General features: G+C 32.6%; 2 protein-coding genes across 2 annotated transcripts in view; one reads left to right on the top strand and one right to left on the bottom strand.

Moving 5' to 3' along the window:
• Positions 1-25679, bottom strand: part of LOC126824272 (ataxin-2) — a 121087-nt gene that overhangs the window by 9819 nt on the left and 85589 nt on the right. Inside the window, exon 11 of the mRNA XM_050553468.1 lies at positions 8493-8518. Coding sequence (XP_050409425.1) covers positions 8493-8518 — 26 coding nt within the window. The remainder of the gene's footprint in view (positions 1-8492; positions 8519-25679) is intronic.
• Positions 20886-25679, top strand: part of LOC126823848 (tetratricopeptide repeat protein 28) — a 58688-nt gene continuing 53894 nt past the window's right edge. Inside the window, exon 1 of the mRNA XM_050552876.2 lies at positions 20886-21456. Within this exon, the coding sequence (XP_050408833.1) occupies positions 21406-21456 (51 nt within the window). The 5' untranslated portion in view covers positions 20886-21405. The remainder of the gene's footprint in view (positions 21457-25679) is intronic.

Below are 25679 nucleotides of genomic sequence, written 5' to 3'. Positions count from 1 at the left end.
GATCAATTAAAAATTTTGCAACTTTCCGTGCACCTTACTGAATCCACGCCAGGATAATATCTACTGTTGATATATTTTTATTTTTTTCTTAAATGAATGTAGACCCCTATAATAATCAATTTTAGTTCATGTTCGCCTGGATTATGTTATGTAAAAAGTTAGATACTGTCCGCAATCGGTAGGCTATCATTAATTTCTCACAAAAATATTTATACAATACAAATAATGGAATTATTTTAGAATCTTAGAATCCTTTTATTGAATTCTGTGAAAATCCTTCAGGATTGGACAGATATACATGTATGCACTTAAAATGAAATGAACAATTTCTACATATAGACAGCTCATTTGTTAAAAAATCTATTGGCTCCAAAGGTAAAAGCAATGTCAGTAATATCCCTTTTCTTGTAAATTCATGTGTTTGCACATTAAACAAATCATACTAAAAAGAACTACATTCTTAATTGTTAATTGTGAATGAGCATATTTGATAAATAATGAAACATATAAAGGGGGGTAACTCTTAACAAAATTGCCTTTTGAAGTCAGTGGTCTCCCTTTAGTCTTCAAATCGGATTTTACAGTTTGCTCAAACTCTGTCACATCATAACTTTTTCTGCAACCATTTGCCAATAAACATAAATATGATTACTGAATTAGCACATTAGATGACTTTCAATAATAATGAAAACTGGTTTCTTCAGTGGTGTGCCATGAATCAGTAATTTCCATTTTATTCTGGTAGTTATTTTTAAAAAAAAATCTATGTATTTAATAAAATATCTGTTGAATTTTTTTTATCAGTATTGTTACTTTTTTAAAAAATTTAAATCAATTAATGCACATAAATCAGAATTTTTAAATAGTTTTTTTTTTACAAAATACAACGTAAGTAGACCTGTTAAACTAAAAAAGAAATTGTCAAGACACTGGTATGTAAAAATCTATGCTCAAAAAAAACCCTTGATTTACTCTCTGGCTGTTATAGACACAAATAATCCTGTACAAATTGTTCTGAAAAATAAACAAACGATCAGACATTAAAATCGTGAGTTAAGAAAACTGTGTTAAAGAATTATGTGTGTGCCTGACAAGAATATATTATACACAGAGGTTACACAAGCAGTGAATACGACCCAGTGTTTGTAATTTAACTGATTCAAACTGATTAGTTTGATGAATACAGAGTACGAATTAGCTACTAATCCTATATCAATAGACATTTTACTAAGATTGTTGACACACGCTATATTGCCAACCCGTACTTTTATCAAGAAAACACATCAGTAGCCTTTATTTCCTTCGCTGGTCGTCCACTCATTGAAAAAAAACTAGGTCAGACTTATGTTTAAACATATCCTACATTTCAATTAGACAGTTTTTAGACAATTTTTCTACTGGTCTTTGTTTACTGGTAATTGTATCAATTGTTCATTAGGTCATCCGAAAACAAGAGCTTTTTAAGATTGCTTTATTTAGTTCTTGCTGGTAATTACATCAATTGCATCCCAAAAACAAGAATTGGTGAATAATTTTGAAAAGAAATTGGGGGTCGCATGCATGTTAAAGGCACTGATTGTCATTTGGGGAATTTTAAATCCTTACACGCTACATTGTGATAGTTGAATCTATAAATGGATTATCTGCAGCCCAAAAATGGTTGAAGGCTGTTTAGTGTATTCAAAGATATTATGAATATAAAATTTTGCATCATTTGTCATCTTCTGTAGACAATATAAAGAAGCCAGCACCACTTATAACTATTTGCTAAATTCTATTGATTGGGTTTTTTCATTGACACTTGTAATTTGAAACAAGAATAGGCCATAGCGCCGCTGTCTGGGCAAAATGTCCCTCATAGCTCTCTGCATGGCATATGCCCACCTTCATTAGCTCAGTAGGAGCAGAACAGTAGGACGTTAAACCCCATTTTATTTCATTTCTTTTACATGGTAGTAGGAGTTTTAATCTACACTAAATATTTATTATATAAATTATAATGTTATTAGATACTGAACATTGTTTCCAAGCCATTGGTAAACTTCGCTATCTTACAGATTCTGTCTCAAATCCATTCAAAACAAATATTTTTGTGGGGGTGAGACAACAATATCATTGAACTAGATTTGTAATGGAAATTTCTGTGACATATGTTTGAAAACAATGTCAGGACAACTTGTATACATGGCGTGAAAAAAACCCTTTAAACCGTATGTCAATATTTTGGTAGAACACTAGTCCGATATTGTCTTATGCATGTACAAGATTTTTATACAAATTTAAACTGGGTAATTGGAGAGTGTAACAAGTGGAGTATCTGTCTATGTAGTTAATTTGGTTTGGGTTGTGAGTGGAGTGGAGAGGGTGCCAGATTGATCTGAATTAAACTTTGAAACTGTAAAAAAAATAAAATGAAATGTGGTTCAGTGTCCTACTTTTCGGAATCAACAAAACTGATGAAGATGAATATATGGCCTGCAGAGTACTATGTGGAAAATCTTGTCCAGTCATCGTTTCCAACTACTACACGAGGCCTCTGTTTTTTGTCCCGTCCAAACGATTAGACACAGTTCTTTGTCACCATATATTTTGTTAGACCGCTGTTTCAGCCACTGAGGTCAAATATGTGCAAACTTCGGACACACAAATTGTGACCACAAAGTCCACAACACTGGGGCATTATTCACATAAATCTTAAGGGGTTGGATGGCTGAATGGTTTAACGTGGGTGGGTGTGTGTGTGTGTGTGTGTGTGTGTTGGATCATAAGGTCTGTCATTGAGTCAAGTGGTGTGGCTTTGATTTTTCCGAATTTCTCCTAAGGCTGAAGTCATCTATGAACGGGGCAAGGGAATTTTTGAAATAAAATTGAACATATGTTAGTCCCGAAATGACCTAGTTTGTGTCGAGTAGATGTTAAACCCCATTTCTCTATCTCTTTCATTGGCTAAAATTTGTACTATTATTTTAAATCTTAACCAATAAAAACACTACAACCTTAAAATATCTTAGTTTTAATTTTTGTCAATACACTCCCAGTTCGAGGGTTTCAAATCGAAATCGCACGGAAAAACACAAATCGTACTGTATTACTGCTGTTTTAATTTCTTATCATAAATATGATGAGAATGACAAAGTAATTTTTATTTTACCCAAATCGAAATCTAAGAAAATTAAAATATTGATTGCTGTAAACAACTTACATTTGATATTATATTACTTTTATGTCGACTTATATTACAACTATCAAACTATCTGAACATTTCTAGAACTAAGTCACCAACATTTACTTTGAGAAATATACTTTTGTTGATCGTAAGGCATTGAACGAGAAGAATAGCGGGTAGATCTCTGATAAGATTGATGAGTCAATTGATAAAGAAAGTACAATAAAAGACCCATCAATAGAGACTTGTCAACCAGTTATAAAGTTGAACTGTAAAAGGTTATGAAATATCATAAAGAATAATATCAAGTCTTAAATACAGATATTTTATCAATTCTTTGACCTCAGTTTATTTTCTAGTGGCTGTTAAAGAATACAGTTTTTAAATACATGCACTATAATTTATTCTGTGGTATTTTTTTATTATGCAGTTTTGTCATATAAATGAGTGATTGATAGACTTATAATGCTTATTTAAATACTAACATAACAAATTTTAGTGAATAGGTGAAAAGAGGTTTAATGTCCTACTTTTCTGCACCAAATATGGGAGTATGAAGAGAAGCATACACCACATAGTGTAACATGGGAGTTATTTCCTCCTTCTCTTCATCTTATTCCAATTGTTAAGGGTGGCAAAGTGAGTAAGACGCTGGCTCGCTAGCCTGAAGATCGCAGGTTCGATCTCGAAAAAGTTCATCAGGATTTTCCGAAGTGGTTTCCCCTTGCCAGTCGTGCAGAAAAAGGGGCCTGGCAAGGGACAACGTATAGTCGTTCAGATGGGATAAAAAAAACTGAGGTCCCGTGTCCACATTGGCATGCACGTAAAAGATTCTTTTGCAGTTGGAATTTGATACAAAAGTAGGCTGAAACGCCACTGTCCAGACAAGATTTCCCTCATAGCCAACTATGTGCCGTTTTCATTAGCCTAGTTGAAGCAGAACAGTAGGACATTAAATCTCATTTCTTTTCATTTCATTTTATTCCAGCTATTAAACATACATTATGCAAGAGCTAAATCTGCCATTTGCAGGTCTGAAACGTTATCTAAATTATTAATTAGACATTTATTAACTTATTCAGACCATAAATAACTCTTGATGACATCGCTAGCCTGCAATATTTACTGGATTTGAACCAATTCAATCGCTAAATACTCGGTTCAGGGTGGATCAATTTGACTGAAATTTTCAGCAAATTTCCATTACATTATCTAGTTTTTATCTATTATTGTGAGAACTACCAACTTTATCTAATCTCCCATAATGTATCTTTAAGAGTTCTTTCAAAGGTATGTAGTTTTCTACCTTTAAAGATCTTACATGTTTCCGATTTCTCTTCAAAAATGTTTTATTTCATTGAAGCAAACATCCTTTATTTACGAATCATCTGGTGTACAAAAGTTTGGATTGACAGCAAAATAAATGTAATTACTGCCACAGCAATCTCGAAAATTCGAAAATTGAGGTCCACATAACCAACAAAAATGATAGCTGTGCTTTTGTATCGGGACATTTTTGTCTTGAAAAGGACATTCTTCAAAATTTTAATCGATTCAGATTTAAAACATTATGTCAAACAAAAAAAAAAGAATGCCTATCATTGAATTAAAGATCTATGAGACTTTTCAATCTAATTACGTTCTCATGGGATCGTTGAAGAGGTTTGTAAAGAAAGTTTCTTGTATTGGTTTGACTTTGATCCTTTCATAGGACCATGACTTTGAGCTCTTTTTATTTGGAGATTAATAAATGAGAGAAAGCAATATTGATCTTAAACTGAAGGTAAATCACGATATCCAGCGAGTTAAATTTGTCATAAATGGTTGGAATGAAAAAGAAATGGTATCTCACGAACATAAAGAGAAATTATTCCATCGTAGAGTTGCTTTTAATATTTTGTTACAAGCGGTCTTATTTACAGAACTTATTTTCATGTTAAGTCCTTTTGATTTTTTAAATCTACCAATGAAAAACATAATCAGTCGAGGGCTTGATATTTGTAGGTTTATGTAGGAATATATGTAGATATTTGTAGGTTCATGTAGGAGTATATGTAGATATTTGTAGGAGTATATGTAGATATTTGTAGGAGTATATGTAGATATTTGTAGGTTTATGTAGGAGTATATGTAGATATTTGTAGGTTTATGTAGGAGTATATGTAGATATTTGTAGGTTCATGTAGGAGTATATGTAGATATTTGTAGGTTTATGTAGGTGTATGTTTAGATATTTGTAGGTTTATGTAGGAGTATTCAAGATTTTAATTTGTAGGATTAATGTATATATTTGAGGGTTTGATTTGTAGGAGTAATAATAAAAGCGGGCTTGATTTGTAGGTTTATGTTGGTGTACAGATATTTGAAGATTAAATGAAGTAGAATTAAGTAATAAATGATATATGTACCACTTGACTTTAGATCAGTATGAAGGAGGTGATCTTACATGTAAATTTACGAGGGAGTGTAAAAACATATATTGTACAAGATCATTAGATTCACACCATTTCATGTCAGGTATTTTACTTATCGTGTTCTATATTTAATCCTATTAAATGCACATCACTTGATATCTATAGATCTTATTTAGATGATTTTTGTATTCACTAGGGTAGTATGTCAACTAATGTTTGTACTAAAACATACATATAAGTAGGGTGTTACTAAGTCATCAAGAATAGGTATTATAAAAACTAATCGATACTAAAACTAGAGTTACAAAAGTATTCTGTGTTCATACTGTGGAGGAAAACCTTTAAAATACAAACTATTAAAAGAATTACAATCGAGTTGGTTAATAAAATATAGAAAAATAAAATGTATCAGCTGATGTAGATCAGAAGGTTAGTCCACAAAACTGATTGATATTAAAACAAGATTTATAAAAGTGTTCTGTGTTCATACTTTAAAAAATAATCATTTAAAAGAATTGCCTTCGAGTTGACCAATAAAACAAGCTTATTATCTAAATTATAGGAAATTAAAATGTATTAGCTAATGTAAATAAGAAGATTAGACCCAAAAAGTGTATGTCATATTCTCCTAAAAATTATAAATGATATCTTTTAAGGCACAATAATGTAGACATATGTCTTAAACAAAATGATATAAATCTTTGAAAAATACTTATGGTACAAATCAGGACTTTCAGTCAATTTTGGATATTTTTTTTTTTTTGCTTCAGATTTCCAATATTTAGCATAATCCCACTTTTTTATATTTATTTATTTAGTGTACTTACACACATAAACTGTATTTGCTGTGTTTCAATGTTAAATTTTTTAAAATTCTGGGGGGTTGGGTGCCTGAATGGTTAACACTTGCGTGTTGCATCATAAGGTCTATCATTGAGTCAAGTGACGTGGTTTTGAATCGCGTTTGTACGTGACAAGGAGTAGGGTCGTCTGTCCAACCTTGTGGGTTTTCTCTGGGTTCTTCAGTTTCCTCCCACTGCTAGAGACCCCTACGTGCAAGTGATATGTTAGTCCCACAATGGCCTGGTTTGTGTTGAGTGGACGTTAAACCCTCTCTCTCTCTCTCTCTCTCTTTTCTCTTTGAAATTCTAATTTTAATGGCATGTAAATTGACTGACAGATAAATACTGCAACTGGTCATTTTCACTGTCAGTCTTTCAAGACTGGTAAATTTATCTAAAACAAGAGTCCTGTTACAAACAAGAGGACTGTACATGTAGTTTACAATAAAAAAGCAACATATTTATGGTCACTTTAATAATTATTCATTTATGTAAATTTATGTTGTAGCTTAATTAGTGAATCCCAACCTTTTCAAAATAGAAGATGTTTTAATCTCGACCTTTTCAAAATATCAGATGTTTTAATCTTGACCTTTTCAACATGTCAGATGATTGAACTAGTTGTTTGATGATATTAAAGATGAAATTAATCATGAATAATAAGACAGCACATTGACATTTATCCTATTCTATTTGAAAGTAAACTTTATATTAGATATATCCCTGTCTGTAATCCAAATATCAGACTACAGATTACGTCATTGAAACATCCTTGTGGTTGATTATCATTAGTCTTTGATTGCTGTGTTATTGGATCAAACCAATATAATGATTGCATTGCATAAAAGTTCAAAATGTCAGTCAATTGAAGTCTTTAGCTAAGACTGACAGCAGAGGGTCTTGTTAAATCAGTTGTACAGAGTTATATTAATTTTATACCAAAGAACTATTCCTGTATTGGAGAAATGAGTGAGAGAGTTTAACGTCCATTCGACACAGACTAGGTCATTTAGAGCATAACATATGGTAATTTTTATTTCAATAATTCGCTAGAAGTCTTTAGGATGGAAATTTTGCTAGAACAGCGGCACCACAGCCTACTCTTATATTGAATTCCAACTGCCAAAGGATCTTTTACGAGCACTCCAATGTGTACACAGGACCTTGCTTTTTGTCCCATCTAAACAACTAGACAGCTGTCCTTGTTTGGGAATCGAATCACTGAAGGATTTTATGATCAAAAGTACATGCATTGGACCACTTGTCCACCCAAAATCCCTCCTCTGTTGGTTTCTTTGAATAAAAAAACCCTGCAAGCATAAATAAAGATTCATAACCATATATATATATATATATATGTTTTTTAGATAGATAGCTTTGTGATGGATGGGTATTAGACAAAAAATGTGAGAAATTAAACCACATTTTAATTTAAGAGATCAATCAATTTTCTGACATTATTTGTTTTAGAATGTTCAAAATCAATGCATTAAATTCAGAGACTTTATTAATTTGAATTCAAATATATGGAATTTCTAAAAAAAATCTGCTCAACAAAACAGTAGTTTTCCTTCCGGATTTCCTGTTTGTTGCTGTGGAAGTTAAACCTCAAGATTCTTTATCTGTTTTTCAAGGATTCATTTAGTGGTTCTTTACTAGTTTAAAAACAACGCCTCGTTTTGTAACAGCATTCAAGGTCCCTCTTGTGATCTTTCAACAATCCTTTCTTAGTATTTTAGTGTAAATTCTTTTGATAAGACAGTTTTCATTCATTAGTTCAAGCACTCAAGGTTTACCCTAACCTAGCTTTTATAGTACGTTTCAAACTAGTGATTGTTTGACAGTCTTGACAGATGAAGAAGAAAAGGGAGACCACTCTTTATATTCTAAGCAGACGTGGAGACTTAATCCCATTGATCTAAAATGACTCAATACTTCATTAAAATTTCAACCACATTCACCCAGCACACACTTGATCTCTGATTAAATGGTAGATTCAAACTAAAAATAAACCTGATGCTTTAGTAGGGAAATTGGGTCTGAAATTAGATCACATTGAAGACTGGACACAAAGACAGCAAAGGTCTCATTTTGACAGTGCGTGACAAGCTACACTTACTTCTCTCCTTGTCTTAATTTAGTTTGTTACCCTTGTCCGTGTATCAGAAAAGATTGTGTTCTTTTTGTTTTCATTTTGAACAATAAGATTTTTGAGAAAACAAAATACTAGAATTAATTTTTATCCCTCTCTCGTATCACCTTGGTTTTTGGAACCATCATATTTTAGTTTGTTCCACTTACAGCCATGTCACAGCATCAGAAAGGAGACTTTTGGGTTGATGATATTTTTTTTTCGGAATAAACAAATTGCTAGAATAGATATTTTTGTGTATTCATCTGATCATTTTTATACCTAAAAGTATAAATATGCTCATGAAAAAAAAATATAGTAGAACCTTAAGGCAATAGTCTACCGTCAAAGATGGATTAAGGTCGAGTTGGCAGCAAATCAATTTCACCATGACATATTGATGTTAGTAGGTAAAATAATAGGTGTTCCATCAGAAAAAAACAAATCATAACCCTGACAAAACTTGTTTATTGATTTATATATTGAATCGTAGTTTGGGTATAAAACTTTATAATTGTTTTGTTCTGAACAACAACTGGTTTGTCAGTTTGTGCTTTAGATCAAAAGGTCTGTCATTGAATCAAGTGGCATGGGTTCAATTCACAGAATATACTTGACGAGGAATAGGGTTGCCTGTCCAACATTGTGGGTTTTATCACTGGTCTTCTGGTTTCGTCTCACTGCTGAAGACCTCTATGTGCAAGTGAATTTTAAAAAAAAATTGAACCATGTGTTAGTCCCGAAATGTCATAGTTTGCATCAAGTGGAGTTAAACTCTCTCCCTCTCTCTCTCTCTGCTCTCTCTCTCTCTCTGCTATTCAAATTCTAAAAAATTCTAAAAGCCTGTCTCTCTAATCAAATGTACAAGTTATTTTTTGTCTGGAAGCTTTTTAGGCTCAATGAAGATCACTTTTCTTTCTATGTTTGCAGTGTATTTAAGTGTTTTGCAATGAGTTCAAATTAAACAAATTAAATAAATAGTTTAAAGATTTGTGAATACTTGAATAGAGTACATGAGTTAATATGAATTGATCTAAAGAAAACATAACAGCTAATATTATCTGAAGTCATATCATTTCAGTTACCACATTTAGTAATCCTTTGTAAACTATTGTGAAAGTTGAATCTCTAAAAGTAATATCAGTACAAAAATGTTTTATTCCATTTAGTATAATAATTGAAAATTTCGCTAACATTCATAAACAAGCTAGTGCCATTATTAAGTGTTCAGTAAAACCGTTAGATGGGTCCAATCTGGGAAATGATCTACCCTTGATATTTTGCTTTTCTTTGTTTAATTATTTGTTAAGTAATCAATTAAATCATTAGCATGAATTAAATCATACAAAATTAAATCATGTCCGAAAATGCAAATGACTATCGGCAGCTTTGGTTTAAACAATATTTTATTATTTATTTTATTTCATGATTATTTACAATACTGATATTGTGGATCTGAAAACAAGCCATAGCTTATATAAATTCATCTCCAGCTTTCATCAGCAGCTTTATGATCATGGATTAAGCCGTGAAATATTACATAGTGCCTGAATAATGCAATGAAGAGCAGAGGCTTTAACTGAAACCAAAATTCTGTATTTATTTTTGATGCCAAAATTCTCTCATTCTATCAGTTATTGATGAAATGTTTCTATATTTGATATGATAGCTTTTTCCAATAATGTTTCACATAATAATGAGCTAATTTACATTTACTGAATACAGGTAGAAATTATTGCCACATTTTTATTCAACTCCCTAAATACACAAATGTTGATATTGAAATATTGAATATATGCATTGACAATGACAGATTTCCAATCTTAAGTTGCTCTTCAGATCCCTTTCATTAAAAGATTGAAAGTGAATTTCCATGTGCAGTTTTATTAATAATAAATATATTATTGACACATCGAGATTGATCTGTTGACAGATTATTTGATCAGATGTAAATGAAAGTAGAAATTCTCTGCTAAAGCACGAAGGATTAAGGATATCAAAGTAACATTAATGTATTGAATCTGCAAAAATGACAAAAGGTGCTTCCTTCTTATCTTTTTAAATTTTTTGACAATATGGAAATATAAAAAGTGTTCTTTTGTAATGCTGAAGATAGAAGAAAACAATTCTTTTAAGGTGTGGACCTTTTACTCCACCAACAAATCAAGTGTAAAATGTAATACCTAGTACGTTGTGCACAATTTATCAAAATCAAGTGTAAAATTGAATACCTAATACATTGTGCACGATGAATCAAAATCAAGTGTAAAATCATGTTCAAATATAAATCAATTACAAAATAAAACATCAGGTACAAAACCAAACAATTCAAGTTAAAGACAAACAATTCAAATACAAGACGAACAATTCAAGTATAAAGTAAACAATTCAAGTAGTACAAAACAAAACAATTCAAGTACAAAATAAAACAATTCAAGTACAAAACAAACAATTCAAGTATAAAATAAAAAATTCAATTACAAAGTAGGGGGGTTGGATGGCCGAATGGTTAGCACGTGCATGCTGTATCATAAGGCATGTCAATGAGTCAACTGGCGTGGTTTCAAATACCTGGTTGTACATGACTAGGAGTAGGGTCGCCTGTCCAACCTCGTGGGTTTTCTCCAGACCCTCCGGTTTCCTCCCACTGCTAAAGACCTCTACGCACAAACGAATTATTGAAATAAAATTAAACCATATGTTAGTCCTGAAATGACCTGGTTTGTGTCGAGTGGACGTTAAACCCAATTTCCCTCTCTCTCTCTCTCAAGTACAAAGTAAACAATTCAAGTACAAAACAAAGAAATCAAGTACAAAACAAATACAACACGAACAATTCAAGTACAAAATAATCAAATCAAGTACAAAACAAACAAATGCAAAGTTAACAATTCAAAGACAAAGTAAACAATTCAAGTACATTCAAGTACCAAAAAAACAATCGAACAATAAAAGTACAATACAATTATAAGTCCAAAGTAAACAGTTCTGGTAGAAAACAAATCACAACTGAAGTCCAAAATAGCAATGAAAAAAATCTCAAAATAATCATAGTGCAAAAAATCATAATGCATTTGCAGAGTTTTGATTGCATAAATCAAAGCTCTGTCAATCACTTGGACTGAAAAAGCTCTCCAATTTTGTTATAATAATAAATAAACCGCGATAAGTTTGATATATTGATGAACACGAATCACGTTGTTACCATTTACACGGATCAAAGATGACAGGAGAAATATCTTGTTCTATAAATGTCATGTTATTGATGGATATCTTAGTGACGTGGTGATCTCTGATGGTCAGCTCACCTTGTGTTTTATACTGTCATGTCATATCATGATTTTTTGTTTGTAGATCTTTTTTTTCCATTGATACGCCTATATACATGCAGTAAATCATATTATTTTGAATAAAGATATATCTGTAGTTGTATCAATATTTTTTATTTTTCATCTTTATGTCATCTTTGGTTCAATACGATAGAGGGTGATTTTTCTGTGTTCAGATCAAGTTTCATATTTTATGAAGTACTTTACATATGGTAAGACTTGAAAAAATCATTGCCGTTTTTTTTTTCAGAATTCATACAAAGGTTTTGAAGGCTACACTGTGCTTTAAATCAGATTCAATGAAATGTAAAAAATGAATATTGAGAAAACTGCATGGGTTAAATTCAACAATTGTCATGTTGCAAATATTTAAATCTGTTACTTTTATTTTGTTTATCGATGTTCAATCAGTTTTCTCTCCCGCGGCTTAATTTAGGCGGGATTTCTTAAACTTATCACCAAGAGTCACCTCGTTATACCAGGGTATATCTATCAGAGTTGAACATCTTAGTACTTAAGGCAAGAAGTTGTTTAAATTTAAATAATTTCTATTGAAGTATTGATCTGTAACCATGGTTAAATATTAGTTGATATATAAGACTATAGTCCCTGTCATCAAGAACAGCTTCATAAAGTATGATATAGGCAATCAAGGCCTGGTTAATAGGGGCTTACACAATACGACCTAAAGAGATAGACTCCAACAATCAACCAGTATCATTAGATCTAGTTCTATATCACTGATCAAAAAACACGACAAATGACTGGAGGTGCCTTTATCTTTAAGTATACCTCATTGACACCTTTAGAAATAATAGAACTAGTCATTATAATGAGATAAAGAGAAGATTAAGGGCCGGATATTCAATACAGGTGTTTTATCATTCCATGGCTCTTGTCTTTATCAAACTATCTCAATTGTATCTTATTAAATAATTTGATTTTGTTTGTGGTGTTAAGTCAGTGAGGTTATCTTGAAGTAGGTATTACCTGATATTGGTGGTGTAATTGTTTATTAAAAAACCTCATTGTCCACAAATCACTAAATTTTCAGTATCTAATCAGTAAAGAAATAATTGTGCTTGTATTTTAATAATGTTATTTTTGTAAAAATACCTGATTTTTGTAGTTTAATTGTGTAAAGAAAAACTTATTGTCCACAAATCACAAAATTGTCAGTATTGAATTAGCGAAGAAAACAAAATAATGGTGCATTTTGATAATGCTACTGTTGTAAAATTCAGTCTCAGAGTCACAGTGGGCCAATATATATGAGCTTGGTCTCTAACTATGAAGTCCTGGTGTTGGAGGGAGGGTTGGATGGCTGAATGGTTAGCGTGCGCGCGCTGTGTCATAAAGTCTGTCATTGAGTCGACTGGCGTGGTTTCGAATCCCCAGTTGTACGTGACAAGGAGTAGGGTCGCCTGTCCAACCTCGTGGGTTTTCTCCGGGACCTCCGGTTTCCTCCAACTGCTAAAGACCCCTACGCGCAAGCGAATTATGTAAATATATTTAAACCGTATGTTAGTCCCGAAATGACCTAGTTTGTGTCGAGTGGACGTTAAACCCCATTTCTCTCTCTCTCTGGTGTTGGAGTAGACAGCTCTCTCAGGATTTTCCATCCTCGTTTCTCCTTATTAGTGAAGCAGGATAGAGGATCTGGTATGGAAAGTGTCTAATCCTTCTAATGAGATAAAAACTGAGGTTCTTTGTACTTTTTCATGTTTACATAAAAAGAACCCTTGATGTAATTGGAATGTTAAGTAGAGTAGGCAAAAATGCTGCTGTCTGGGCTAAATTTCCCTTATAGCACACTGCTCAGCATTTGCCCGGTGTAATCAGCCCAGTCGGTACAGAAAAGTAGATAGTTTACTTCAATTTATTTCATTTCTAGCCCCGCAAGCTGCTCAGTGGTTAATTTGCAATCAGCCATTATACTCTTCTGGCACATGTGCACCCGATACAATAATTGACCAATCAAATTTAGATGTGTTGGCCAATTAATTACAAGAAAAAACATATTTTACAGGTTATTGATTTTAGGGAAATTATTATTATTATTGTCTTGGTCCACCTGGGTCTCATAACCCCCTGTTGTTATTCAATAGATGGTTTACTGGTCAAGAGTGGACATAATCAATGGTCACCTTTCAACCCCATATTATCAGTGATTAATCAAAATTAATGTCCCCTTTTATGTCAGTGAACAGATGGAGTTTAATGTTAATAATACAACTCTACTTTTGCTTTCATCAGGTACAACACTTATAAGGTATTGAAGCGATATATGTGACTTGTTATTTCATTGGTTGATTCTCTATACATGATTACTCTTGACATATTTATTGTTTAGATTTATTAGCCATTTCCCAATAGTGTCACCTTTTTTTTTTGTAAATAGATGTTTGTAATTAAAATTACTTAAATACATTAAAGGATTCATTGTCTAGGGTTTTTTTTTTTACACCACGGAGAAATTAGGAACAAATTTGTTTTTTAAGCCTCTATTTTTTCATTGAATTTAAATAAAGATTTGGTAAACCACATTTGTATGTCTAGTGTAAGTTATGCTCAATGTATACAATTGTACTCATACAACTGAGCTTATCAAACATTGTTCATCGATACTTCGCAAATCGAACAGGGAGAGAGTTTATTTTGGCACATTGTAAATTCTCTCAAAACAGTGTCAGAATTGAGTGAAACTGATGTTTTTCTTAAAAAAAAATAATTTTTGGAATCTCGACATTGGACTGACAGACCAGGGTTATATAACAGTTATGATTCCTGGCTATAATTAAAACTGACTGGCTGATGAATTTAGCTCTTGGTTGATTAGCTTGCAAGTGATTACGGTTTTAGAGGGCTACATCTCAAAACACCAGTGATTAAAGTTTTAGTGCATTACATCTCGGTTCACTAGAATTAAAAATCTGTTGTTTTTTGGGGTTTTTTATATCATGATTCCAGACCAAATGGAATTGTAAGAGGATGATAAAGTTATCTGTTTGTTAATTAATTTGCCAGTGATTACGGTCTTAAGAGGGCTACATCTGAAAATACCAGCAATTGAGGTTTAAAAGGGTTACCAGTTCATCTCAATTCATTAGAACTGAATATTATATTTTTTTTATAAATTTATTTATTAGGTGATAGCTTGCCGGTGATTACGGTTTGAGAGGATATAACATCTTTGAACAAGAATGATTAAGGTTTTAGAGGATTACATCTCATGATCAAAAGACCACAATTAAAGAAGTGGCCAGTTGGTGCAGAACATTAGGTTGTTAAACCACATTTCATTTCATTTTTTAAAAGTAAAAAACAAGTATTGATTGAGACAAATGACCTCAATATTCAAAAACAATTTCTGCTATACCTGTTGAGAAAATTCAAACTTACAAGTAAGAAATACGCTGATGTTCAAATATCTTTACTAGCTACAGTAAATTTCCAACTCATACATTATTAATCAAGTTGAAAATGGTTTCCCAAAGAAAAACAATACATTTCATTTATTTTATAATCTTTTTAGTATATATTGAATTTCTTTTATTTCTGTTTATTCATAAGAAGTTCAAAGATCTAATTATATCAAATGATCATGATGTTGCATTAGATCTCAGGTAATTATATTACCTGATGTTTGATTAAAGACTCACCTGTCACAGGTGGAACATGACTACCTTTAAAATACCTGACATGCACTATACAAATTTAACATGGCTTATATAATAACATGTATATGAAATAAGGAGATATACAATCCACCTGTATGACTTCATGATATTTGATTGATGAAATATCATAGAATTAGACATGTGACGTGTAGCAACATGTCTGATATAGACGCTGATTTTGGTGTAATTACAATTACTTGTAGTTTGAAAGTGGTTCTTTAATCATCATATATATGTCTGTAAAGTTACTATTATTAATTATTACATCTGACGTCTGCCATGAGACAGGTGTAGGACTAATTGTTTGTGTCGGCATGCCAGTGACATCTAGAAGTCACATGGACATTCACCCAATCTAAATTTAACGAGATGTGTTCTTGATATCACTTTTATTTACCCATATTTTATGTGGGGGTATATTGTCATCACCCCTGGATATCCAGTCATTTTTGGGGGGGGGGTTTTCAGGCCCTCGGTCCGCTGCTCTTTCTTTTCACAATTCTCTTAACCACTAAACAGGTCAGCGTTGTTCAGATATGGAAGGAATCCCATTGAAATTCTGAGTCGCACGTAAATTCAATTCAAATTGGCTGCGATTGTTTTTCAATTCCAAAGGATACATTTGTTGCACTATGCCTTCTAGATCTTCCAAAACTCATTAGCAAAGGTTCATTTACTTTGCACATTGTTGATTTTTTTAAAAATTTTCCAACTGTTTTATATAATGTGTGGAATTAGAAAAGGACTTTTCATAACAATGGGATTACATTTACTGGTACCTGGTTCTTCCCCTGCAGACAGAGTCTACATGCAATGCTACTATTATTTAGATAACAATATCCAGCCATTGTTATGCTCTAGCCAAATCCTGTACAAACTGTAACAAATTTATAACATATCAAATGTGTGCCTAACCCAACATGAACTGAACACGTTTCCAAATTTTTCATTTTGACATTATGGAGATTAAAGGAGTGGAAGCAAGTTGTGTTAGAGATGAAATAATGATAGAGATACCCACCACCGTTAATCTAGGGATTGAACAATGACATCCATGGGATTCCAAGAGAATCTTTACCCCTGACATTTCCTAAATCCTGTATAACCTAAATATATTAACATTACCAAAGTTAACAATATTTCCAAGCATGCCAAAAGTTGAGCAATGTTTCTTAGTCAAAAATTTGTTATTGGATATATGTCTGTTAATCTAGGGATTGGACAATGACATCCATGGAATTCCTAGAGAATCCCTACCCCTGACATTTCCTAAATCCTGTATAACCTAAATACATTAACATTACCAAAGTTAACAATATTTCCAAGCATGCCAACCAATAGTTGAGCATGTTGCTTAATCCAGAATGTGTTATTAGATATATGTCCGTACCAGCCCAGTACACTTTTCATATTGTCTGAATGTCTAGACTTTTTAGTCAAGGCTACTTGTAATTATAAGGGTCTATATAGTTTTCGTACCAGTTTTGAGTGTAGATCGTCTGATGTTAGATATGACACGATGAGAAATCTTATTGTCAGTCTGTTTACAGATGTAAGATTAGACATTTTTGATTTCCATACATAACAATGTTTCTATTTATAAAACATCTGAAGTTGTTGATTGTCAATTGAGGTACCGGTGTTAGAAATCCCTTGCAAGCTATAATATTATAAAAGTTGAATCTCTAAAAGAAATATCAGCTCAAAATGATTCAGTACCATTTGGTATTTACCAACATTTGGCATTATCTACTGTTATATTTATATTAGATTTTTGTGGAGGTGGATGGCTGCTTTATCATAAAGTCTGTCATTAAGTCAACTGGGGTGGTTTTGATTTCCCGGTTGTACGTGACAAGAAGTGGTGTCGCCTGTCAAACCTTGTGGGTCCTCCAGGTTCCTCCCACTGCTAAAGACCCCTACGCGCAAGTGAATTATTGAAATAAAATCAAACCATGTGTTAATCCTGAAATGCCCTATTTTGTGTCAAGTGGATGTTAAACCGCATTTCCCTCCCTCCCTCCCTCCCTATTAGTTAAATAATCCATCTGAGCACATTTTAGCATGGATTAAGCCATGGAAATGTATTTATGATATTATTTCCCAAACAAAATCCATGGTCAAATAATATATAGCTAGATATATGACAAGTATAATGACCACAGGATCACTTCCAAGATTATCTTTGTGGGTATCAAATAATTATATATCTTATTTCATGATATCTTCTAGTGTGTATGTATATTGATATGAGTGTTATTAAGCCTCCCATCTTCTAGTTTTATTGGTATTAAACCTGTAGAATCTTAGTAATCTTTCTAGTTAGTGTGTAGTATTGATATGAGTGTTATCAAACCTCCCATCTTCTAGTTTTATTGGTATTAAACCTGTAGAATCTTAGTAATCTTTCTAGTTAGTGTGTAGTATTGATATGAGTGTTATCAAACCTCCCATCTTCTAGTTTTATTGGTGTTAAACCAGTAGAATCTTAGTAATCTTATTAGTTCATTAGGTTAAATATAGCCTAACTTGGGATGCTTTGATATCATCAATATTATTTGATCAGTGTCAAACCTGTAAAATCCTATTAATCTTGTTAGTTCATTAGGTTAACATTAGGTTAAATATAGGCTAACTTGGGAAGTTTTGATACCAGAAATACAATCTCATCAATCTAGACACACTGGTATGATGATTTTGACCATGTTGATTTTTATGGACATCTTCTGTTACTTTGGTCATATTGAAAAAACTATGACTACAAGGACAAGGACTTCAACAAAGACATTCTTACAAGAAAATTTGTATAAAAGACTTTGTAGGTGACTATTGACAGATTACTTCATCTAATAGAGAGAGAGAGAGAGAGAGAGAGAGAGAGAGACGAACATCCACTGGCACACACTAGGTCACTTCCGGACTAACATGGTTCAATTTTATTTCAATAATTCTCTCGTGCATGGGGGTCTTTTAGCAGTGGCAGGAAACCGGAGGACCCGGAGAAAACCCATGACGTTGGACAGGCAACCCTAATTCTTGTAACATACAATCGGGGATTAAAAACTACGCCAGTTGAGTCAATGACAGACGTTAGGATACAGTGTGCACGTGCTAACCAAATGGAATTGATGCAGATGATTTACAAAGATCTCTTTGCTGAGATTTATCATCAATATTCTTACTTCTAATGAACAAATAAGTATGAAATAATTCAATAGTTTTTAAATAATAAAGTAATCTTATATGTTTGATTATTGATGTAAATACTGTCAAGATTTATCATATGACAAAATCCGCCTTAGATTTTCGTAAATGATTTATTTTGTGACATGATAAAAACTACATTAATTGTGATGACTTAGTTTCTCAATCTTAAAGACAACACCAAATAATTATTTCTCTATCAATGGGGAGGTATACCTGTAGATGATTGGATTTTAATTGCATTGATTGGCTAATTACCTAAATAGGTAGGAGCTATTGGCCCCTTTTACTACAGTCAGACCATGAATCAAGAGTAATTTGTAATTGACAAAAGGGTTCTTTTATTGAGGTACAACATGAACTCTTCCATTTAAAACTGAGTGTAGACTACACCTGAAAGTAAATAGACCGATCCGACCAGGTAAAATACTCACCTGTCCCTGCATTACTGAATGGATTCTTCCTATGTTTGTTTTCACGCTGGCTATAGACTGATCTTGGGACACTTGTTTAATGAACGTATTTTCCCTGCTTTTCTCGAGTACACAACGAGCCGGCACTTCGGCACTATGCAGTGTAATACAGTGTCATTGTTAGTACACATGACTTATACAAGTTGATTTTAGTACTAGAGATGTTTTAGAGGATCAGTGATAGTGGGTGACGAAGGGATTATAAGCATCAGATGGTTCAACAATAGATCACCAACCGAAGTGATCATTAAATACTTAATGATGCAATCAGTTTTTTATATTATTCATGCAATTAATTCCAATCGGATGAGTTAAATAAAATACAGAAGATAGACGTCCGTGCAAGTTTTTAGTGAAAGTTTTCTAATTCAAACTCTGTGGATGTATGCTTAGAAATCTATATCAACAAAATGTGGACATGAATTGTGGACTTAAAAAAGATTTTGTCTCAAAATTCTGCACTTTTTCTATTTTTTTTTTATTTTCTGAAAAATCTCTACATCAAAAGTAAAAAGGATTAATTGAGCTGGATGTACACGAAAAAGCGAGAAAAAGACGAAGGAGTATTTAAATAAAAAGACAACATATCAGTGCCAAGTTCAATACACCCCAAATACAGAATCACATGCAAATTTGTTTTTTTGTAGAAAGTATGTGAAAAATTTGAAAACCGCAGGTCTGTCCCTACGAGGAATATTTTGTGGAAACAGCAGTTTTAAAAAAAGAGAGAAAACCTCAGAAAACATGTTTGTTTGATTTCTAAAGCTGTCGTGAAAACGATACCAACAATTTCCAAGCCAGAACAGTAACGGAACAATTTTACTTTTAGACTTAAAATGTGATGTTTTGGTTGTTTGTTTTTTAAAATCTGGAAATAGAAAAATAAAATTATATGAGACACATCTGTATATATATATATTTGAGACCTTTTGTGTTTCTAGTAAATCTAAGTGCCGTATTCTTGACATTTGCCGAAGAGGTTCTATTTACATATTAAGCGCTCAGTGTAGTTTCTGACAATTTAGTGTCAATAAGGCCCATGTAATTTTCTGCACGTAACAAAAATATACCTCATGAACTAAAAAAAAATCTCTAAAATTAGCCACTTGTCAAACAATTGATAAGGTTGGTTTTGAATACTTGTTGTGAAATGGTGACAGTGGAAGTTGCAACCTGTTCGTATTACGTCTGTTCCGAATAAAGACAGTAAAAAGTTTTGACACAAAATAGGCAACAAACCAGACAATGTCAGTTTAAAAACCAGAATCAAGCAAAGTTGACAACTTTTTTTTGTCTAATTTTGAACTTGATTTGAACAGATGTGTCATAATATTTCAATAGTGTAAATGTTTGATACAACAGTGAATAAAAAAAACTAACTAAATATAGTGGGCTATATCCGATACATGGTGGTACCAGTTCGTGAATTAATACAAACCTTATTATTACGATTATAACCTCAAGTTATGGTGTTGTTTACCAACAGTCTACACAAATTATTGAATGGAATAACCCTGAGGTCTTGTGTATAAAGTTGATTGACGTATATATAGATAATAGTTGACTATTATTGTCTATATCTATACCTATATATGTGTCAATGTTTATTTAACTCATCATAGCAATAAGATATATATATACTGATATCAGAGCTGTATGTAAAACATAGATAATCTTGATTCGTATACAAAAAAAAAAAGAACCCAAAGGTTTCACTTCATGGAGATCAACTCAATGATATGATTAATTCAAATTAAGGGATTATCCGACTATGTGTAATGAAGTTGTACCATTTTACGGATTTATTTTCTACAGACGTGAAATTATTAACCAGATAACTGATTGACAAAATTGATTTAAAAGACAGAGATCTAAAATAGTATAAGTTTGATAGTGACAGTGAAACTCTTGAATTCAAGTTATTCAAATTGTTATTCATGGGATCAGAGATAAGCCGTATTGAGAGATCATTATCGCGTGTAATAGAAGTATAGTCAATTTGATTAAGGAAAGATAGAAGTCATTGTAATAGGAATTACGCTTACAATAAGTAATTTGTATTGAATAGTGGATATTGTATACATATAAGTATATATATATATATGCACGGTGGATATTGTGTTATTCAATGTGGAATAGTGGAGTGCTAGGAAGGAAAATGATAGAATGATGAAATGGTCCTATTCTGGAAGCTCTTGGAAGGAACATGGAAAGAAGGTGGGTTGATCAAATACATGTATAAAATGATCAATTTGATAGAAAATCTTTTTTAAACACAAGACTATTCAGTCTCAACTCACTCTCATGTACAGTTAATAATTTAGGTTTATAGAACTACCTTAAAATGAAAAAGTATTTGAATGCAGATCCAGAACAATTTTAAAAACATCTATATCTGAATTTTTTATGCCCCAAATCTGTATCTAAATTTATTTACTCCCCCAAAATATGTATCTCTTTCCAAATTCAGTTAATAATTCCTATTTATGCTATAGAAATATCTTAAAATGAAAACAGAGATGATATTTTCATAAATAACCAAGTGCATACATTACTGGCATTACAGATATATATCAGTGTCCTGGAAAATGTATCTGAATTTATTTTGCACCGAAAAATATGTATCTGAATTTTTTTTACACCAATAAATATGTATCAAAATTTATTTTAACCACATAAATATATATCTGAATTCTGAAATTTTCCCCCTCATATTATAATCACAAAAACTGCAAAAGTATTTGGTAGTAAAGAAGTTATTTTATCTTTTCATATTAATTCTTCAAACCTTTTAATCTGTCACATATTCTACAGATATATTCAACCTTGCATATTTAAAAAAAAAATAATAAAATTATTATTATTTCTAGATTGTAACATCTATAGTTAAAATTACCTCAGTCACCCTTTAGATGTTCACTACAAACTCAAACTGATAAATCTAATACCTAGAGTAATTTGTACAAAAATTTGCCATTGAAAAGAGATTCGATGTTTAGATATCGTTTCATGTCTTAAGACCCTTTTCTTTTGAGTCTTTTTACCTTGGTAAGTCTCTCATTAAATAGGTATAGAAACTTGAAAGCCATGTGTATACTGGTTAAAAGCAGTCACTTGACAAGAGGGTATTTAAAAAAAATATCGTGTTAGATTTTACGCAAAGAAATTGATAAATGAGAGATTTGAAGGTTGAAATATTATGTATTGTTTACCTGTCGTTTAATTATCTTATTTAGAAACTGTTGAACATGATAGTGTACATCCCACAAAGAAAATGTACGCTTGACAGTTTTGAATTTCAAGTTTTTTTGTCAAGTTAAGACTCCAAGACTGCGACGAAATAACCTCTTTTATGAAGTTGGTTTGACATTGATATGTTTTGTTGGTAATTAATTTGGTAACCTTTATGGAGTTTAAGGAGTACAGAATGAATTTTGTCTTAGACAGTTCCTTCAAATGGATTGGGGGAAGGCCGAATGGTTAGCACGTGCACACTGTATCATAAGGTCTGTCATTGAGTCAAATGGCTCTGTTTCGATTCCCCGGTTGTATGTGACAAGGAGTAGGGTCGCCTGTCCAGCCTCGTAGGATTTGTCCAGGTCCTCCGGTTTCTTCCCACTGCTAAAGACCCCTACACGTAAGCAAATTATTGAAATAAAATTGAACCATGTGTTAGTCCCGAAATGACCAAGTTTGTGTTGAGTGGACGTTAAACCCCATTTCTCTCTCTCTCTCTCTCTCTCTCTCTCTCTCTCAAATGGATTGATTATTATTTAGGTCAAGATGGAAGGGGAGGGAGGGAAGAGTTTTTGGCTTCCAAAGCGAGTTGCAGTATATAGCCAGCTTTGAATGTTTTGAAGTTTGTCAAAAATTGGGGGGAGGGGGAAATGGGGATGCCAGACCCCTAGGTGCTGCCACTACCTGTTCCCATTTGTCATGAGTATAAAAGGAAGAGTTTGTATTCCTTCTCAAATGGAATGACAGAATGGCCTATGTGCATTTGAGAAATACTGATGTCTGTAAAAGATGTAAAATAAATGGCCATTGGCCTGTACTACTAATGTGTTTTGTGTATTTCAATCCGATTTGTTGCCCGTGAAATAACCCAACTGATATTTTGGGAGTGATCAAGCTACTGGTATAAACCTGGGTATTGAAGATCTAGTGGTGATAATGGATGTGAGTCAGTATATTAAATAATAGTTATATATACAATAGTACATGAATCATCTGTTTTAATGTTGTTTAAAATTAAACCATATGTTACTTTAATAATTGTTACATTTATTGGTTCATCAGTTTTAAATACATTTTAAACTATAAAAAATTATTCAAATCATATAAACGGTAATGATATACTAACTCATTGTTACAATCGTGTAGCATCAATTTATGATCTGCAAGCATGACAATTCGTCATTTGTCTGATAGTATTGTATATGAAATATTTACTGTGATTGACATAGGGAGCTATTTTAAGTTTTATATCATGTACGTCGTTGTACCTATCATGTCGAAAACTAAATGGGATGTATGGAATAGGGTTTAGATTGTTGACAAGACAGTGATTTGGTCCTTTTGACACTTGCTTATTTTCATCTCATTGGTTAAAGGTGCGATGCTTATTATTCTTAAAATTCCAACTGCCAAGGGGTCTTTAACATTCACACCAATGTGTACATCCAAATAACTTGGCACATTTCCCATTCAGCTCTGGAAGGTTCTTCCATGCTAGTTCCTGAATTAAAATAAATTAATCACATGTCCGTAAATAAAATACAAGGATGGAATTCATTAATGCTTGAATATAACGGCTCAATTAATTATCCATAAAGTTTCTATACCAGTTAATGTGGTTCACCTATAATGTGCAATATGTTAACTATTTACACATCTGTCTAAGTGCTACCAAGATTATTCACTAATCCTTTAATCTCTTAATCCATAAATGAGGAGAGGTTTTGTGGAGCTGATAATTCAAAATCATTAGCCCGTCACAAAAAAATAAAATTGTATTGGCAGTCATCCTAAATCTTAATCAAAATCCTTTCGTCGCCTGCTTGTGAAAAACTGTGAATGAAAAGCCGAAGGTTACACGGTAGAAGCTATTAACAGATATTTGCCATAAGGTAAGAAAAAAAATACAATAAACTCATAGTGGGCCATTTACTTAACACCAAGTCTTAAGGTGAAGATGACCAACCAATTAGCCAGCAATTGGTTTCTGAGGTTTGGCTAGCAACATACACCAACGGAGAACAGACTTCAAAGAAAATGTCGTTGAATAGATTGACTATTTAATGAATATGTATATCAGAGACAAGTTCTACCATCCATTATATTATTTTACAACTGGACGTATTTCAACTCATCTCTCTACCGTTTTCCAGCCGCTGTGTAAATGACAAACACAAGCATTAAAAATAAAAAAACTGGTCAAACAGATTCGTATGACATTTGCAGGTGTGCAAGCTAAATTGACTTCTTTTCTTAAAACACCATGTGTTCAAACAAACTGGGTTTTTTTTGTGTTGAAAGTCATTTGGATGACTTGTTGTTGATATAATGCATTTACATGAAATAACGGCCATTTAACGCACTCATTAGTCTAATGTAAGTTGGCATCTGAATTGACAAATGCGTCAAATGGTACATTTGAGTAAATTTTGTAGAAATTAGTCATGGTTTTCTATGTTATGTAGAAATAATTTTACAGAGAGAATTAATCAACTCATGGGCAAATAGCGGGGTTGTTTGGCCGAATGGTTAACACATGTGCATTGGATAATAAGGTCTGTCATTGAGTCAAGTGTCATGTTTTCGATTCCCCGCTTGTACATGACAAAGAGTAGTGTCATCTGTCCAACTTCGTGGGTTTTCTTTGGGTCCTCAGGTTTCGTCCCACTGCTGAAGATCCCTACGTGCAAGCGAATTATTGAAATAATATTGAACCATATGTTAGTCCCAAAATGACCTAGTTTATATCAAGTGAATGTTAACCCCATTTCTCTCATGGGCAAATACAGCAAATTTTATAAGATGAGATGCACATAATCCATGACTACCAAACACGATGGGATGAAAAACCAAGATCCTGTGTAAAGGAACGTTCAAAAAGTTTTTAAATGAGAATAGGTTTAACTCCATGCTAAGACTGGTGTGGTTAGTTTTATAAATTGATAACAATATTGCTTCTTTTAGAGGACACATGAATTGAAATGGGGGTTTAACGTCCTACTGTTCTGCTCTTACTGGGCTAATGAAGACAGACATACACCATGCTGTGTGCTATGAGGGAAATTTTGCCCGAACAGCGGCGCTTTGGCCTACTCTTGTTTCGAATTTTACGTGCATGCCAATGTGTAAATGGGACCTTGGTTTTTGATCTCATTCGAATGACTATACATTGTCCCTTGCCAGGCCCACCGTACTACATCAAT

This window comes from Patella vulgata, chromosome 6 (genome assembly GCF_932274485.2).
Source record: "Patella vulgata chromosome 6, xgPatVulg1.2, whole genome shotgun sequence".
In the NCBI taxonomy this organism is placed as follows: domain Eukaryota; kingdom Metazoa; phylum Mollusca; class Gastropoda; family Patellidae; genus Patella; species Patella vulgata.
Note: the sequence above shows the minus strand (reverse complement) of the source record. Positions and strands in the feature narration are given on the sequence as shown.